This window comes from Chaetodon trifascialis, chromosome 15 (genome assembly GCF_039877785.1).
Source record: "Chaetodon trifascialis isolate fChaTrf1 chromosome 15, fChaTrf1.hap1, whole genome shotgun sequence".
Lineage (NCBI taxonomy): Eukaryota > Metazoa > Chordata > Actinopteri > Chaetodontiformes > Chaetodontidae > Chaetodon > Chaetodon trifascialis.
Window position 1 is genome coordinate 20,590,133 of NC_092070.1, and position 18,174 is coordinate 20,608,306.

At 45.0% G+C, this 18,174-nt stretch overlaps 1 protein-coding gene across 1 annotated transcript in view; it reads left to right on the plus strand.

The window, feature by feature from the left end:
* The first annotated feature begins 684 nt into the window (after positions 1–684).
* Positions 685–18,174, plus strand: part of stat5a (signal transducer and activator of transcription 5a) — an 86,141-nt gene continuing 68,651 nt past the window's right edge. Inside the window, 21 exon segments of the mRNA XM_070981512.1 lie at positions 685–818; positions 921–1,077; positions 2,187–2,276; positions 3,224–3,398; positions 3,871–4,001; positions 4,100–4,251; positions 4,623–4,778; positions 7,062–7,241; positions 7,985–8,072; positions 8,697–8,819; positions 9,157–9,249; positions 9,765–9,971; positions 10,685–10,779; positions 11,075–11,217; positions 11,390–11,545; positions 11,690–11,741; positions 12,165–12,275; positions 12,424–12,525; positions 12,712–12,758; positions 13,226–13,407; positions 13,410–13,601. Of these exon segments, the coding sequence (XP_070837613.1) occupies positions 691–818; positions 921–1,077; positions 2,187–2,276; positions 3,224–3,398; positions 3,871–4,001; positions 4,100–4,251; positions 4,623–4,778; positions 7,062–7,241; positions 7,985–8,072; positions 8,697–8,819; positions 9,157–9,249; positions 9,765–9,971; positions 10,685–10,779; positions 11,075–11,217; positions 11,390–11,545; positions 11,690–11,741; positions 12,165–12,275; positions 12,424–12,525; positions 12,712–12,758; positions 13,226–13,407; positions 13,410–13,601 (2,760 nt within the window). The 5' untranslated portion in view covers positions 685–690.

The following is an 18,174-nucleotide window of genomic DNA, read 5'->3' on the forward strand; positions in this document are numbered from 1 at the left end:
TCGACAACAACTGCAGGTTTCATTTGACCAAATCTATGCTCCGTGAGCTGGCAGTAACATGTGTGGACAATTGGTTAGTTAGTCCCACTATGATAAAGAAAAATGCACGATTATTTCAGTGTAATCCTGTTTGATTTCTTAGCTTGCTGTCTGATCATTTTTGAGAAAACGTTGAGGCGGGGTCTCACTGTATAAGGTAGCGCAGTCTGGGGTTTAATGTTGGCTGGAGTCACTGGAGTAATTTACCCAAAACTAATAAAGATCAGGACAGAGCTGCTAGCATGAATAGTAATGTCATTACAAACATAACAAAAATGCCAATGATTGCCGCTTGCGGAAGGTCACAACAACACTGTTCGAACCATTCGTCATTCTTTCGCTCTCGCATTTTGGTTGGAAGGATAAAAAAATCAACTCTTTAGATGAATATCAGCCAGTCCCTACGGCCCCTGGCAAACCACATCATGGAGAATTTCACAGCATGACAGACCTGACAATCAAAGTTACAGTTGTTGTTCAGGGGAGGGGTTAGTGAACAAACAACTGAAAGTGAAAGTTTCATAATTACTTCGCTTTATGTGGCCTTGGATGATCTAGTTTTCTCTTCACTTTACTCTCCTCTTTAAGCTGTATTCCCTGCTTGCTAATTGATAATCTGCTCCTTTTTCACTTTCCTGCAGGGTGTTGAAGATGGCAGTGTGGATCCAGGCCCAGCAGCTCCAGGGAGATGCTCTGCACCAGATGCAGTCTCTGTACGGTCAACACTTCCCCATTGAGGTGCGACATTATCTGTCCCAGTGGATTGAAGGCCAGCTGTGGTGAGTTGCTCTGCAGCACCGACAGAATACATAGAGTGGACTTTTGGCCCTGGTGGAGGTCCGAGCTCGTCGAGTCTATTTCATGCATGTTTGCGTCATTAGGGATGCCATAGACCTGGAAAACCCACAGGAGGAGTTCAAGGCCAAACGCCTGCTGGACAGTCTGATCCAGGAGCTGCAGAACAAGGCCGAGCACCAGGTGGGAGAGGACGGCTTCCTACTCAAAATCAAACTGGGACACTACGCTAGCCAGCTCAAGGTAAGTCTTTTGGAAAGTTTTCTCACCGATCACGAGAAGCTGGCTCACTCCAGCTAAAATGTTGAGCTTAAAGCTGATTGAGAGACTGGCTTTGGTTTGCAGAGATGCGCTGGAGCATGAAGCACCTGATGCTGATGTGATCAAATAAGGCAAAAACAGCTCTGGAGGAGTATCGAAATGGCGTCATAAAGCCGTGAATTCCGCCTGCTCAGACAGTAGCCATGTTTTCAGCAAACACTCACATTTCACATATTACCAATCTGAGAAGATGATAAACAAGGGTTTGGAAGGCACAGCTGTTCAGCTCAGCCCTCAGAAAGAGCACACAGTGCACTAAATGTTTTAAGAACAGGTTGTATCCACCATGAGGAAAACAAGAGGACAGCTCAAGTGAGGGCCTTGGTAGCCAGCCAGCGCTGCTATTTATGATCCCTGCTCACAGATCCGTTCTTCTGTTTGTCTTCTCCCCTCCCTGAAAACAGCGGGAAGGGGGCTGGCTGTGCAAAATCAAACTGCAATCCTGAATTCCTACCGCTCTGTTTTCCCTGCTTTGATTGTGAATGTGCATATATTGCTGAGGTTGAGTGTGATATGTGGAATGTGGACTGAATGTGCACCTTCAGAAGTCAGACTAGCAGAGCTGAAGCAGGACTGTGGATGCTCTCTTCTTTTTGTCGTAGCGCAGGGTGCTTCCTCGCTTGATGGAAACAATTCAGCTTTTAACACACCTTTGTTCTCCCGCTTAAAGCTAGAAACAAGAAGAATGTCATCAACTGACTTGCAACAGTATTTTTTTTTAAACAGAAAGTGAAACTGCAAACATTACTCATCAGCAGAACCGATATTACTGTAACATGTAAACCACCATGGTTTGTGCATGACAATGTGTGCGTATGCTGATGGGTCGTGTGAAGTGTGAAGTGCGCTGTGCTTCAGAGAAGGGGCTCATTAGGCTCGTCTAATGGGCTTTAGTGTGTCTGCGGCGTTGGCTCCAGAACTTAGCGAGCTTCCTTGATGCGACTAAATTGGTGAGTCCTGTGTGCAGCGGCCGCTCAGCACGTCAGGGGCTAACGAGCCTTAACACAGCACATGCGCTCCTTGTCTTTCAGAGCACGTATGACCGCTGTCCTCTGGAGCTGGTCCGATGCATCAAGCACATCCTCTACACGGAGCAGAGGCTCGTCAGAGAGGCCACCAATGTGAGTAGGATGCGCTGCAAAATACACACACGCAAGCTGACACCTGCACGCATACGTTGGCTCATTCGTCAACTCACAGACATCCCCGCTGAAATGTAAACTTGCATCGGCAAGCACCTGTGGCTTCCCCATGCATCATTCATTTTGTAGCCTGCACAGAGCCTGCAAGCACAAACAGAAACTCAACTACATAATGGTGATTGATTCAGAGATTGGGTAATTGGGTAACAACTCTCCGTTTCCGCCATCTATCCCCCCGCAAGGTCTGCAGATTCCCGTGCATTATTATAAATGTGATACCTGCAGCCACTCATACCTACTCAGTCACACTGAAAAATGGCCTTGTAAAAGCAAACCTTTTGTTTTTCTCCACTGCAACGCTGCAAAAAGGAAGGAAGTCAAAATGGAAGTCAAATATTTCACAGTTTATTACAAGCACTGGGTTATAAAACCATAAAGCCAGCAGTGCATAAAACATGTGACTCTCAGCTCTCCTGGGGTGAATTGATTTTCATTCACAACATGCCTTTTCTATTAGCGGAATGCATATTTGGACTGATTGAATTTCACCCTGTTTAGTCTGAACCTTTAGGCACCATAGTGTTCTTGTTTAACTGGCCACACAGTCTGCCTGAGTAAGATAAGAAATGCGTTTCTTCCTTCTCTGTTCGTCGTCCCATCGGGCTTGTGGTCGCTTGGGATTTTACTGTCAAATAGCCCAACTGCCACATGCAGGGGTCAGTGCATCAAGTCCAGCTTGGTTTCATATCTCTGCTCCAACCCCCACAGACAGCCCCAGTAGCACAGCTCTCAACTCACCAGTAAACAATCCAGTGACAGACAATATACAGGCCGTGCACCTTCCAGTGGAAAACCAGCCTTACCAATCACTCTTCCCAAACCCACCGTTTCCTCTCTGTCTCTCAATCTCACTTTCTAATTGACAGTCGAGCTCCCCGGTGGGAGGGATGATGGACAGCATGTCTCAGAAATACCAACAGATCAACCAGGCTTTCGAGGAGCTTCGCCTGCTGACCCAGGACACTGAGAACGACCTGCGCAAGCTCCAGCACAACCAGGAGTACTTCATCATCCAGTACCAGGAGAGCCTCCGCATCCAGGGTGAGACCAGAGGACTTGCGTCTCGTTAGTGCAGCTCTGCAAGGAGAAATGGTTTGACTGGCTAGATCGTGAGGCCATTGGCAGCAGAGTTGATGATCAGTTATTTAACGCGTGCCAAACATTTGCTTGGTTAAGCTTTTAACGTGGTTTGATGCGCAGCTTGAACCCGACTGTGAAGTTGTGGTGTTGTCATAAGCTGTGATCTCATCTGCAGATCAGCTGCCGATCAGCAATGGAAATCACTCACCAGGAGCTTCCGTAACCCAGTAACCTTTGCATGTGCTGATTGTTGGAGTGTTCAGAAAAGAACACCCAGCTCTTGACGTCTTTGTTATTCCAGAGGAGGGTCTTTTGTGTAAATAATTTTTCCTGTTAAGGCTAATGTACACCTCCTCTCCATTTTCCTCCTTTTTTCTCGAAATCATCCCCACCCTTCCCCCATTTGGATGGCAACAACCCCACCCCGCCTCAGCTCAGCTGACCAGCCTGGCCACACTTCCCCCTGCTGACCGGCAGCTACGGGAGCCCGCCCTTCTCAGCAAGAGAGCCACTGTGGAGGCATGGCTGACCAGAGAGGCCAACACACTACAGAAATACAGACTGGTAAGACACAAACATGCACGCTTAGAGGAAAAACACACACAGCCTTATTGTGCAAGAGTGCTAAAGTGTGATTCCTGTGCTTTTTTGTTTATGTGCAGGACCTGGCAGAGAAGCACCAGAAAACACTGCAGCTGTTGAGGAAGCAGCAGACCATCATTCTGGATGACGAGCTGATCCAGTGGAAGAGACGGCAACAGCTGGCAGGCAACGGGGGCCCGCCGGAGGGAGGCCTGGACATCCTGCAGTCCTGGTGAGTTCTCTTCCACCTCCCACCAAGATCGCAGCCACTAGACTCCCTCACAAAGCAAAGGGTCACCGGTTTACAAGCCTTGAATTGACTACTGCTGGGTTTATTGCCAAAGTTTGTTGGCTCCGAAGAGGAGAGACATGTTTCAGGCTTTTACTCGCTTTCACTTTCAGAGCTCTATTTGCCTTTTTTTTTTTTTTTTTTTTTTAGAAATAAAGCCTCATTTTTCCAATCAGTGATTCCACATCCTGATGTCCTGTTTTAGTTTTAATTTACATTGTCCAGATGGATGGATGCATGACAATTTTCTATCGACATGTAAGACCATGTCTATGCTTAGGCCTTGTATGTGTGTATTTGTGCGTGTGTGTCAGGTGCGAGAAGCTGGCAGAAACTATCTGGCAAAACAGGCAGCAGATTCGGAGGGCAGAGCACCTCAGACAACAGCTGCCCATCCCCGGCCCCATTGAAGAGCTCCTCAACGAACTCAACAGTACGATCACAGATATCATCTCAGCATTGGTCACCAGGTGTGTGTGTGTGTGTGTGTGTGTGTGTGTGTTCGTGTGCTTCTGAAGGCTGAATCTTGACTAAAAAAAGCTAAAGGCATGAATGTAGGTCAGTGTAGCATACCATCAGCCCCGGCATGCGTGCAAGCGGATGGATGTGTTATATACACTGAGGCATCATCACTTCCTGCACTTATTCTTGACCTTTATGGAAACAAAAATGAAACTACTGAGGCCTAATGATTTAATCCACACGAGTGAAGCTACGGTATGTGTACCCGTTTCACTTTAGATTAAGTTTTGTGTAAGTTAAGGTTGAAGCTGCAGGTCTTATTTCAGTCCTGGTTGATTTGAGGGCGTCTGTGGTTATGGTGGTAAACTCAAGTGCAGTTTGATACTACAGCAAACACTCCTTCAGCAGCTGCTTTGTCAGAAGAGCGACTGGTGTATCCGTTTACAGTGCAGCCAAACAAACTTGTGTTGTTTTGATAAAGAAGTTACTCAATAATAACTTCAACCGCGAGTAGCTCCTGACACAAGGAGACAGACGGCTGCATGTTTTCATCGCTGTGGTCAGGCCTTGTTTCATTCCTCCCTGCGTTATTTGTACTTGATCTGCTGTCAAAAAATGCTAAAAATTGGCACATTTTTGATAAATAATTGAAATTGCAGTTCCTGTGGCTGCTTCACAATAAAAGCCTCCTCGTGTTTTGCCAATTGAACGCTTTTAAGGTGAAGCAGCAGCAGTAGTAAACGTTTGCATTCGCAGTAGGTTGATATAGCACTGATCCAGTGTTAAGAGAGTTAACAGTTAACAGTCGATTTTATGAAAGTCTTCAGGATTATAACTTTAAAGTACATTCAGGGTTCGGATTTGTCCAGGTAAGAGATTGTGGTAGTACTGACATCCACGGTTAGGAAATGAAAGCTTGCTGAGCCAAAGCAGATGATGCATCCGATGGGTCACATTTTACAAACAGCATCATCCAGCACTGTTTCAGACCACATCCAGAATGAGCCGTGAACAGGAGGAGAGACGAAGCCCTGAAGTGGTCAAAGAAGACTGTGTTCGCTCGGGGGGGGGGGGGGGGGGGTTATGAAAGTCTGGGCTGAATTCAAATGTGCCCAGAGGCAAAGGATTCGAAACTGAATGCACCTTAAGAGATCTGCAGAGACAAAGAGCATGCAATGTGCAGGAGATTAAAGGAAAGCAGTGGCACTTCTTTCGCTGCGTTATTTCTGGCCCAAAGACACATCTGCCAGGGTCTTTTAACCCCCCAGCATCTCTGAACGGGAAGTAATCTTAAGTTTTTGACAGCCTCCTTTCCCACTTCCCTACAAGACTGTCCCTGTGGGGACCTTTAACACATTGAGAGGCCATGTTTCTGTCACAGCGATTTCTGATTGGCCGCAGACGAGCCAGCACCCAGACAGTAATGCACTCCTATCACGCACATGACAAACGAAGGGTATGTTTCCTCAATGGTATCCTCTCCATGTTCCTCTGAAGCCTTTGTGTTAATGTGGAAATCAGGAGACAGAAAATGGCACCAACGTTGTTGAAAGAAAGTATTTGTTGCCCCCGTTGGTTGAACAATGATCGCATTCATGGCCCTCCATTGGTGAGCATGGTTACAATTAAGGTAATTTTCAAAGGCTGACATTCTCAAATTTGCAGGTCAGTAGAGTTTAAAGGAACCCTGTGGGGTTCTCTCTGTAAACAGTCGTTTCAGCGTTTCACACGAAACCACATTATATGTGTACTTAAAGGTTAATGAGCATGCAAACCTTCACGCAGTCTTTTCTATGTGTTAAGCATGCATTCTATGTTTTTTTGCAGTGTTGCTGAAGACCATTTCCATTAAAACTGTTTGGAAATGTATGCAGCATTGTATACATGACAGTAAACTATAGAAAATGACATTCAGGCTGTTAACAACTGGATTTCATGGTAATACTGGTAGAATACACTGACGCAGTGGTCGTCCTCAATCTGCTTTCTGGAAATTATTTTTACATATTTTTGGCAACATTTTATGAGATGCACGAAGAGAGGTAGAAGAGAAGAGAGCACATGATGTGCTGCGAAGCGTTTGACCGAGGGTTTACTGCTGCATTATGTGCACTTTAAAGGCAGGGTGAGTCATTCTGGAGAAACGGCACTCACAGGACTGACAGCGAGTGGACCATCAGGAGATATCAGCGATCTTTCTCCTGAATGACTCACCCCACCTTTAACCAGCTGATCAACCTAATCATGACTTAGCTCTGTCACTCAGTCTAGCTCTCTTTTTGTCTCCGCAGCACCTTCATCATTGAGAAACAGCCCCCACAGGTGCTAAAAACCCAAACCAAGTTTGCCGCTACGGTGCGCCTCCTGGTGGGAGGGAAATTGAACGTGCACATGAACCCTCCGCAGGTCAAAGCCACCATCATCAGCGAACAGCAAGCCAAGGCCCTGCTGAAGAACGAGAACACGAGGAAGTAAGTGCAGTGAGCCATTCGTGTCGGCATGCATTTCAAAAGAGAGGACACAAGAAACAAACACAGAGAGCGCACACAGGTGTTTCTGCCTGCTTTGTTTTTGATTAATACAGGCTTCAACAGCTTCAACACGCCAGCCTCCTCTTGATTCTTCTTCATATACACATTTTTTAGCATCCCTTCTCCCTTTAACAAGGACACTTTGATGAGCTTCCATGGCGCCAATAAGATAAGGAGTCTTAGTTTTCTTCAGGGATTACTGGATCCCAGGATGAACTCTGGTCTAGTGTGTTTCCAGACCTCACCACAGAGACATGGCTGGAACGACCAGAGCCTCAGAGGAATCTATGGTGTGGATGCAGAATCCACATTTAGCCTGTTCCACAGCCTCATCCCACATTCCTCCCGACTAATAGAAACCTTCCAAGGCTGTAGGTCAGCCAGTGGTGGAATGGGGTGAGCAATTCAACAGCTCAGCCATCATCTGCTGTTTCTCATCTGAACCACTTCAGATGGCACCCAATCGCTCGCCCACAGACATCTGCACGGTGCTTCCTCATGTCGAGAAGATCGACTGTTGTTAATTATACAGGCAATGAGAACGAGCATGTTTTACTCTCAGCTCCTGCTGTCCCAAACGAGCATCATTTTGTTTTAATATCTTCTGGGAAGAATATAATTCTCTGCTCTGGGGTGCGTCACGCCAGACATTGCAGCTAATTGAGATGGTTTCTCTCCTTCAGTGACAGCAGTGGGGAAATTCTCAACAATAACTGCGTGATGGAGTACCACCAGACAACGGGCACTCTCAGCGCCCACTTCAGGAACATGGTGAGTGCTCCTGAAGTGAAGTAACTACACTGAGTTAAATATCTCATTGCCTGCAGGTCTGTGCTATAGAGCATCTGTCCCAGACGTACAGCATGTAGCTCTGAAGTGAAGCAACTGCCAAGATGCGTTTGATCACTGTGTGCTGTGATAGCACGGAAACCCAGGGCAAAAGTGGCTCTCTGTTGAAGTGTGCTTGAGATAACAACTTCTTCTAATAACTGTAAATATGTTCCCTCGGGGTGGATTTCTTCATGCGTTGCTGATCTACGCCTTTTGTTTTCATTGTTTTGACTGAGAGCAGCAGAAATTACCCCGCGTTTAACTAACTTTTCAGTAAAATCTGCATGCTTAGGATTTAGGGGCAACAATGCCGTTGTGGGTATTCCAGTAGAGTACAGTCCTGCACAGACCCACAGCAACTCAGTCATGCTTTGGAGGATCAGTCTGCAGCTTCTCTCTACATCCCACATGGATTATTTACATGTCAGCCCATTTGTCTGACTCAAACTGAATTATACATGCATGCACTGTAGGTATGATGTGCGCATTGTCAGCCTAACAGTGTAGCATGTACCATATATCACCGCTGTTCCTCATCTCTAACACCCGTCATCTTCCATGCAGTCTTTGAAGAGGATCAAGCGATCGGACAGACGAGGAGCAGAATCCGTCACAGAAGAGAAGTTCACCATTCTGTTCGAGTCCCAGTTTAGTGTTGGAGGCAACGAGCTCGTCTTTCAAGTGAAGGTAGGAGGAGACAGAAGAAGTGCAAGAAAGGACCACATTAGCCCTGATGCACGAAGATACTGTGTATTTGCACTCTTACAGTAGTGGGAATCTGTTTATTTTTAAGCCTAAATCCCCAAACATTCAGCGTGCATTCCTACTAACAGTGAGGCGCACAGCGCACCACATCAGCCTAACCAGTCCCACTCATTCCCGTTCCTCTTTCCAAAGAGTTTTACGACGCTGTTTAAAAAGCTCTTCCTTACCATTGGAACCACAGACACACCATGACGTTCGTGATGTTTTGCAGCATGCACAGCGCTCTTACACTGATGGCCTCCCTTCTTTCTCTGAACAGACGTTATCACTTCCTGTAGTGGTGATAGTTCACGGTAGCCAAGACAATAATGCCACAGCAACGGTGTTGTGGGACAACGCTTTTGCAGAGCCGGTGAGTAAATGTTTCCGTGCAGATTTTATTTAGCGATGGTTGATCAGCCTGTGTTTTTAAAGGTTTCAGACACCTACATATCACATAAATGGTTCAGTTCTATAACAAATGAATGAACAAAGCTTCTTCAATGGGCACGTCTGACATTTTATAGGCTAAACCATAAATCACTTAATAAAAATGTACTTAGTAGATTAAACAATAGTGAAAATAATCAATAGTTCCTGCCCTTCATGCAAAAATGAACCTTTTTCATTTATGTATATTGTATATTGTATACTGTATGTTTCCTCTGTGGTTTGTTTTCTGTTCATCTAGATCAATTCATGAAAAATGTCCTTAATCCTCAGAGAAGCAGTGATGAGATATAAAAATACTGCTCCTCTGATAATAGCTGCGGGCGCACTTCTTTATGTTTGCACATTTGATGACTGTGCTTTCGCATTCTGCTGCCGCCTTCGCTCGCGTCGATAAAGCTCATGTCGATCCTCCGCCGTCTCCTCTGCTGTCTGCAGGGACGGGTGCCTTTCCTCGTGCCAGATAAGGTGCTTTGGCCCCAGCTGTGCGACGCCATCAACATGAAGTACAAGGCTGAGGTGCAGAGCAACCGAGGCCTGTCAGAGGAGAACCTGGTCTTCCTGGCTCAAAAGGCTTTCAGCAGCTCCAGCAACAACCCCGACGACTACCGCAACATGACTATGACTTGGTCACAGTTTAACAGGGTCAGCGCAAGTCTGGTTCCTCGTGATTCTCTGCCTCTCTTTTCTCTCTGAATTTGAAGACAGAGCTTATATAAAGAGGATACTAATGATCTGTTATCAGCAGGCTTAATGCTTGGATTTGCATCATACTTAGGGTTTTATTCTCCTTGCATTTTTGAAATGCCCACAGGCCATTTTCAGTAAGTCATTTGAGCCACATGCCTGTTGTCCGTGGAGTGATTTACTGTTGGTTATTCATACATAGAAAATTTCGTGCTCCATTTGCAGTGTTCCTACAGCCCTATTCTGTGGCGGACTTGAGTGAGAACACCTCATTGGTAGCCAGGTCTTCATCTTAATGGGCCTGTTTGTCCACACAGTGAAAGGCTGGAGGCCTCATTTTCTGGCTCCAAGCAGCCGCTGATGGCAGAAAACGCACTCGCATTCACCACACTCCATCAGTCTCATTAGATTACAGGAACATCAAGTTTCAGCCACTTCACGCGCTGGTGTGTAAGCGACGCACAGCTTCACCCCCTCCTCTTTTTTCCTCAATGTATACACATGCAGCTGCATGCACAGAGAAGAAAACTGGGATGAGAACATGTTGTTCTCTGTATTTATTTCCTGGATGGACATGAGGGAACCAAAACCTTTTAAAAGATGTACATGTCTGTTTGAATCCTGTGTGCATTTTTGAAAAATCTTTCCCCCAAAAACCTTTTGCTTTGCAGGAAAGCTTGCCAGGGAGGAACTTCACATTTTGGCAGTGGTTTGATGGTGTGATGGAACTCACAAAAAAGCATCTCAAACCACACTGGAATGACGGGTAAGGCGCTGCCGAGGGGCTTTTTTTGTCAGTTTCAATCTTTGGCTGTAAGATGTGGCAGAGTAGAAAAATAAAAGCACTACCTCTCTTTTTTCAATTTGACAGCTGGACTGCATGTTCGCTGAAAGGAAATGTTTTTCTGTCCCCATTTTGTCACTTTCGAGAACTCAGGCAATTGTTCACTTTCATGATTTTCCATGGCAACCTGGGGAGCTGGACCTGCTCTCGCCGGTAAACGAGGCTCGTAATGATTTTAATGTGCTTCTTTTTCTGCATGTCTCTCTCCTTGTTTTAGAGCCATACTGGGCTTTGTGAACAAGCAGCAGGCTCAGGACATGCTGATGTCCAAACCCAACGGCACCTTCCTTCTGCGCTTTAGTGACTCTGAGATCGGAGGAATCACAATTGCCTGGGTGGCGGAAAATCCCAACAAAGCAGGTATGACATGGAAATGAGCGTTTAGAAGAAAAGTTGGTATTTGCATTGCTCCGCAGCGCACCGCTCTCATCGTCATGCATGGCGCTGTAATGATATTGAAAGTTATCCGGAGAAAAACTGATGATATTGCTGTTTTTGCTTATCCGGTGGTCTGGCTGCTGCTTGTCTCCAGGTGAGAGAATGGTTTGGAACCTCATGCCCTACACAACCAAAGACTTCTCCATTCGCTCTCTGGCTGACCGCATCAGCGATCTCAATCACCTCCTGTTCCTGTACCCCGACAGACCCAAGGATGAGGTTTTCTCCAAATATTACACCCCGCCACTCTGTAAGCAACCTCCTGTTTGCACAGGCTGCGCTCCTTTCAAAATTTAATATCACAGTTGCGCAGCCGTGTCAGTGAAAGATGTCTTGATTGCTGCATGACGACTGCACTGAGCCTCCTCTCTCCTTGTGCTTGTTTGTTTTAAAGCCAAAGCAGTGGACGGCTACGTGAAACCGCAAATCAAACAAGTGGTGCCAGAGTAAGTATCCAGCTTCCTGTTCACCTTTCCTCCTGTTCTTCCATCCTTGCTCCGTCTCCCCTTTCCTCCCTCTCTGCCGTCCACCCACCAGTTTTTCCTCTGTGGCAACATTTAGAGCTAATCACTAAATATTGGACCCTGAATTCAGATCAGCTATTAGTTAGCTGTTACAGTTGGAGGAGGCCAATTAAGGATGGCCAGGGTTCCTGAGCGGGCTTGTCTTCCACTCATCATTAGAGTTAGGCTTGTTAGTTAGCAGGCCTCGCTCCCGCGTCTCCACGGTTGGTTCACCCTCAATACAGAGAATGGCCATAATGATGCAGCGAGGCCTGGAAAACATGCTGAGGGTAGTTGCTTAGGCAACTGCTGAGCATAGACTCATAGGCTTTTATCTGGGGTTTATGTATGTGTGTCTGTGCACAGGTTTGCTACAGCCAATCCAGACCCAACAAGCGGGAATCCAACCTACATGGATCACGGCGCTTCCCCAGCACCCGTCAATCACCCTCACACTTATGGCATATACCCACCTATGTGAGTCATCAAGCGTTTTAACATATGAGCTGCTCTGTGTGAGTGTGCATTTTTGTGTGAATGCATAGTTGTTTTGGGGTTTTCTTTGCGTGATGTGCTGCCGGCCTGTCTGAGTGTGGTTTGGCTCCGCTCTTGTGTCCCGTGGCAGGAGCGACTCTATGTTGGACGCGGACGGAGACTTCGACCTGGACGACACCATGGACGTGGCGAGGCATGTGGAGGAGCTCCTCCGGCGGCCCGTAGAGAGCCAGTGGGGCGGCCAGCAGTCCTGACCCTCGACCTCCGAACCCGAGACAACACCAAACAAACCCTGCCTCCAAACTTGCCCCAGTCGCATTGACATTTCTCATGGTTTAATTCCATTCATTTCTCTCTTTTTTTTCAGATAGCTATAATGTGAAGTGTTAATAATGGTTGTGATTTTTTTTCTTTTCAGCATGAGAGCATGCATGTACGTGACTTCTCTTAGTTTTATTTGTGTCCATAAGTGTTTGTAAAACAGACTAGGTATAATGCAAAACCTACAACGTTACAGTATTGTGAAACAGAAGAGAAGAGGTAATGCTCATTCACATCGTGCATGCATTTCCAATTGATTTTTAACAGATTTTTAAAAAATATGCTACTGTACGAAGTCATTTTAACAGTCGAATGTTTTTATTTTGTAACATTTTCTTCTTTGTAAATGGGTTATCAGTATTTTGATAGTGACATTGAACTTGCCCTTTGACAAAAAAAAGGAGAAACTTTAATACTGAGGGTTTTGCTTTTGCTCCTAACAACGTTATCCGATTCACCGCTCTGCAGAGTTACAGTCTGTTTTCCGAATCAATATACACTAACCTAACGGCAGAGTGACTCTCTTTGCTCTCTGCGACTGACAGCACACACATCAGCACACGGTACACATGCGCAAGTGTACGATGTATTTGTTCTGATTTGTTCACCAGCTGAAACCCAGGACGGGGGTTTATGCACCTCCCTCGCTCTCACAGGGCTATTTGTCTTCTGTTTGTACACAGAAATGCAAATCTAAGCATTTACCCAGCGCTGCCTGCTTTTCCTCTCAGGTCCCTCTGTTCCCCTCATCAACGCTACCTCGCATTATTCTACTGACAGTTGTTGTTACTATTGGTTCTGTTGTTGTTTCTGCACCACATTCGCACCAGAAGGTACTCTCATTGGGTTTTGTTCTTGTCACTTGTGTTAATATGTGCAAAGAAGATCCCTCGCTGCCCCACGGCTGACTCTGTCGGCTGTTTTACGCTTGAAGCCGCTCACCTGATGAAGCCCAGAAGCGTGAAGTGTCACACGTCCGGTCGGTTTGTCTGAATATTCCCTCCGGACTCCTCTGCCTGTCCGTCCACTTTTTCCCTATGTCTGTGTCACGGCAGGTTGGCAGAACTGCTGTGTGCAAGTTTCTGTGACCGCACCAGCAGCTGAAGTTGCCAAGCGCATGTAGATTGATAGGTGCAGGCTTTGAATGCTTGCACGGACTCACCAGCCACTGGGCCGCATATAGAACTCAAGGATGAAGCGTCATGTCAGTCTATGTCTTTGTCTTTTGTTTTTGGTCCACAGTTTTCCCTGTGCGTCCCTCTTTTTGCCACACATAAAAGATTACAAATACATTAGTCTAATAGAAAAGGCTGAGACTATTAGCCCACTCCCTCCTCTCTCTCTCACACACACACACACACACACACACACACACACGCTGAATAGAGAATATGTCGTCGACAAAAGCCTTGCACCTCAGGAATGAATCGCTTTGCTTAGCTGATGTATAAGCCAAATAGAAAATGATCTATGTACACAGAATATATGAATTTATTTTCTTTATCATAATTCTATTTTATTATTGTTTCTCTGGCACTCCCCTGTTGAATGTAACCCCCCTTTGCATGACCCTGTTGAGGATTTACATACACATACCTCCTCAGTCTGAGCAGAAGTTTCAAGTGTCACCAGAGCTCCCAGTTGGAAAAAGGACACAGAGCAACTGGAAATCAGAGAAGAATTTATGACGTACTTTTGTGTTTGTCCGACAGACATTACAGTATTAAAGATATTCCCTCGTCTATCTTTTCATCTCGTCTTCAAGCTTTTTTTTTGTATCTCGCTTATTGAAATCTCAAGCTACACTGGCAGTCTTGTGATATTACCCTTCATCACCATTACTCTCATCATTTTTAAGCTTTGTTCCACTGTAGACTGTGTATTTTTTGACGATGTAGATGGCGCTGTGTGCTGTTCGATGTATGTACCATGTTTGTGGTTTGGGTTTATCGCTTGGAGGTTTTCCAAGAGAAACGGCTGTTGAGTTGAAAAGAAGAAAATAAAGTTTTATAAATAATTTTAACTCAGCCTGTGGAAGTGCGGACGGTTTTGATGTTACTGCAAAATAAATGCTGTTTTGGTTTATGTGTGCAGTCGACACCAGAGTCAGAGAAGTGGCTCTCGAGAAGCTCATCTGGATTCAACAGGAACATGCAGAGCAAAAGCATCGTGTTTAAGTGCACCATGCAGAGTATATGAGCGGGTGTGGGCAATTAAAAACAGATTATAGGTACTAATGTACAACTGTCAAAGAGCTTGAGCATTGATCCACTGCAATGCACAAAATGAGCTTCTCTGCAGTCCAGCAAAACAGGATTTTATGTGGCAGCAAGCTGTTTTCATCTGTTTACTGTGTGAGGATTTCTGCAGGGTCATGGTGCTTTGGGTGGAAGGAAATTTCTTTTCCTCGTGTTTCAGATGAGACTGTCACTCATTTTGCAGAGAAACCCTTCATCCCATCCCCCTGAGGACAATCCCAGAGATACCTGACACAAGATTAATATGCTAATAGGTTTACCTTAAAGGAACATGCAGGAACATGTTTCCTGCAATATGAATATCAAGTTTCAGACCGCAGATAGTAATAATAGGTAATATAAGTAGAATTTTATGCATGCTGATGTTCTGTGCTTTCACTTGCATTCACACACAAACTAGAAAAAAGCTGATCTTCATACTGCCCCGAGAATATATATTACATATATATAATACACATTAACTGTTTGGTAGCACGGTGGCACACTGTCACCTCACAGCTAGAAGGTCCCTGGTTCGAATCCCGCTGTGGGTGGCAGGTCCTCCACCATGCCTTTAGTGCCTGCTGCTGCTGCTCGAGGACAAAAAGGGGGCTTTTCTGTGTGGAGTTACATGTGTTCACCCGGGGTTTCCTCCTTAAATAACCCCCACTAAAACATGCAAGAAGATCACCACCTGACCAGTGGTGACGAAGAAGATCTGGTCCCCCGGGCGCCGGCGTCGGCTGGCAGCTGGCAGCTGGCAGCCCACCGCTCCTGGTCTGCCGCGGAGGATCGACAGACCGACGATTGCATGGCGTGTAGTGTGCATCTAACTCTGATGTGATGATAAAAAGTACGTTTCAACAACAGTTTTTGGCATTGTTCAATAGAGGCAATGTTAAACTTAATATGAATGTGAATATTCATGAATTAATATGAATGTGAATGTGAAAATTAATTATTCAATTGTAGTAACTCTAAAATTTAAAGAGGGCAAATAAGTTCTAATAAGTTCTATTCTGCCATCTGGTGGATATAAGAAACATAGCAGCTCTCTCTCTCTCTCTCTCTCTCTCTCTCTCTCTCTCTCTCTCCCCCTCTCCCCCTCTGTGTGTGTGTGTGTGTGTGTGTGTGTGCGCGCGCGCGCGCGCGCGCGCGCGCGCGTTTGAGCTTTACCTTAAATGCCAGCCACCTTCCCAATGTCATGCCTGGGAAAGGTGATAAGAAAATCTCATTTACATAGAATTCAATAAAACGTGACCAGTTATTGTTTAAATAATCGTCATCATCAGGTTATAGTTTAATAAATTCATTGGCTGCTTCCTTAAGAGAAAAAAAACTAATTATCATGATTGATAAGAATGTGCAGCATGTTGCCGTTTTTTAATTATGAGTATGTTATCTACGGGCTGCCATGCTGAGGGCTGGAAACGTGTGCAGGTCAGTGATTGTCATCTTGTGGAAAGGGATCTGAGAGGTCAGTGTTGCTTGGATACTAAACCTGCATTGATTGCAGTGGTATAGCATGAGCACCGCGGTTTACAACTGAAGTGATCAGAGACTCAGAGGAGGGGTTTCCTGCAGCAGAGGGTTAACAATAATGCACTTTACAGAGTCGATTTATCAGTGTCAGTTCATATCAAAATGACTTCAAATTAAAATTTGCCTCCTTGGCTTCACCATAATAAGTTACAGCATTGTCAAAGCAGGTTTATTATAACCAGATTAAGGCAGCATGAAAAATGGTTTGCACATAATGTACAGAATGCTATAACAAAGGAAAAACATGACTTGATAATAAATTATGCAAGATATACATATATAGCTGCAATGTCAGTTTTTCTTAAATTACAGGGTTTTTTGCTCTTCGGAGGTTAAATTGTTGTATTTGAAATTGTTTTGCTGGTGGTTTATTTTATCATCATTATTATTATTTAAATCTTTATACAGGTTGCAGTGTTGCTGTCGGTTTCTGGACGCTCACAGTTCCCAGTTAATCTAAGTTAACTTTGAGTTTTGCTGTAGATATCCAATGTTTGATGTTCTATTCTTTCTCTTTACATATAATTAGGTCGACCCAAACATCCTATTTCTCATATCCCATCACCTTTACTCCAGATATCAGGGGAACGTCCTGCAGTTGGAATAGGAGCAATCATTTTTTAATTGTGTTTTTTAACTTTATAATTTTATTCCTAAATAGAATATGTTGGTTTTAGCGCCTGAACTGTGTGTAATGGTCTGTGATTGTTTTATTTTGATAGGTATAAGAGCCTTACTTACATAATCTAAATAATAATCGGGATCGTGTATGATACTGGCTTCTGACCAGTGTCTTCAAATACTCCCACAACTGAAGTCAGCTTAGCAGATGATCTCACCAGTTCTTTATTCCAGCTCATCCAAGCCACCACCAGGTGTCAGTAAAGTCTAATGGATCAGTCGAGGCGCCACAGTCCTGACTGGGCAGCTTTGGGGTGCAATCGGTCATCAGTCATCAAATATAATGTAGTATTTGCTCTTTTAAATAGACTGAAATGCTAGAGCGTGCTGTCATCCTCAAAGTACAGCAAAGATGGCAGAAGAGTCTCATATCCTGCTTATTAAGTCTTCCCCTCATCGTTGATATTCAGCTATATATATGATTTCACTGAAAACAGACAAGTGTGACCAGACAACCTTATCCTCCCTGAAATTGATTAAATATCCAAGATGCGATGTTTCGAACTGTAAAAGGCGCCGTCGTGCAACACATGTAAAGCATGAAAACAGCCAAAACATTGATATTCCTTGAGGAGGAGCGTTTCTTTCCAGACTCCATCCTGCTGTCTGCGCCACACATGATCACTTTTCTGCGTCTGACACACACACGCTTGGCCTTTAACCTGCTATCTCTGCATGGTTTATTCTTCCAATTAGGCGATGCTGCTGTGAGTAAATACCCCCATTAAAACAACAGGAAATGAAAGCTTCAGTTAAACAAGCTCACAGTATGTGAGGTTCAAGGCACAATCACTGCTGTTTGGCCATATACTGTAAACTGGGGTCTGGTCACATGAATAAAGCTTTGATTATACATAACATCAGCAATTCAGACTACAGGTCTGTTTTCCTACTCAGCTGATGTAAACAAATCGTCTCCAGCGTGATGAAATATTAATCAGACTCTGTTTCTGCCAAGTGTTTAGTCTTTACATCCTGCGGAAGACCAGTCAGTCAGATTTAATAGCTGATTCCAGTCTTGTGTTTTCGTTTCGGGCGGTTTGGGTGTACAGACAGAATTAAAGTACATCATGTGAAAAGCCTTTACAGGAAAGATTTCA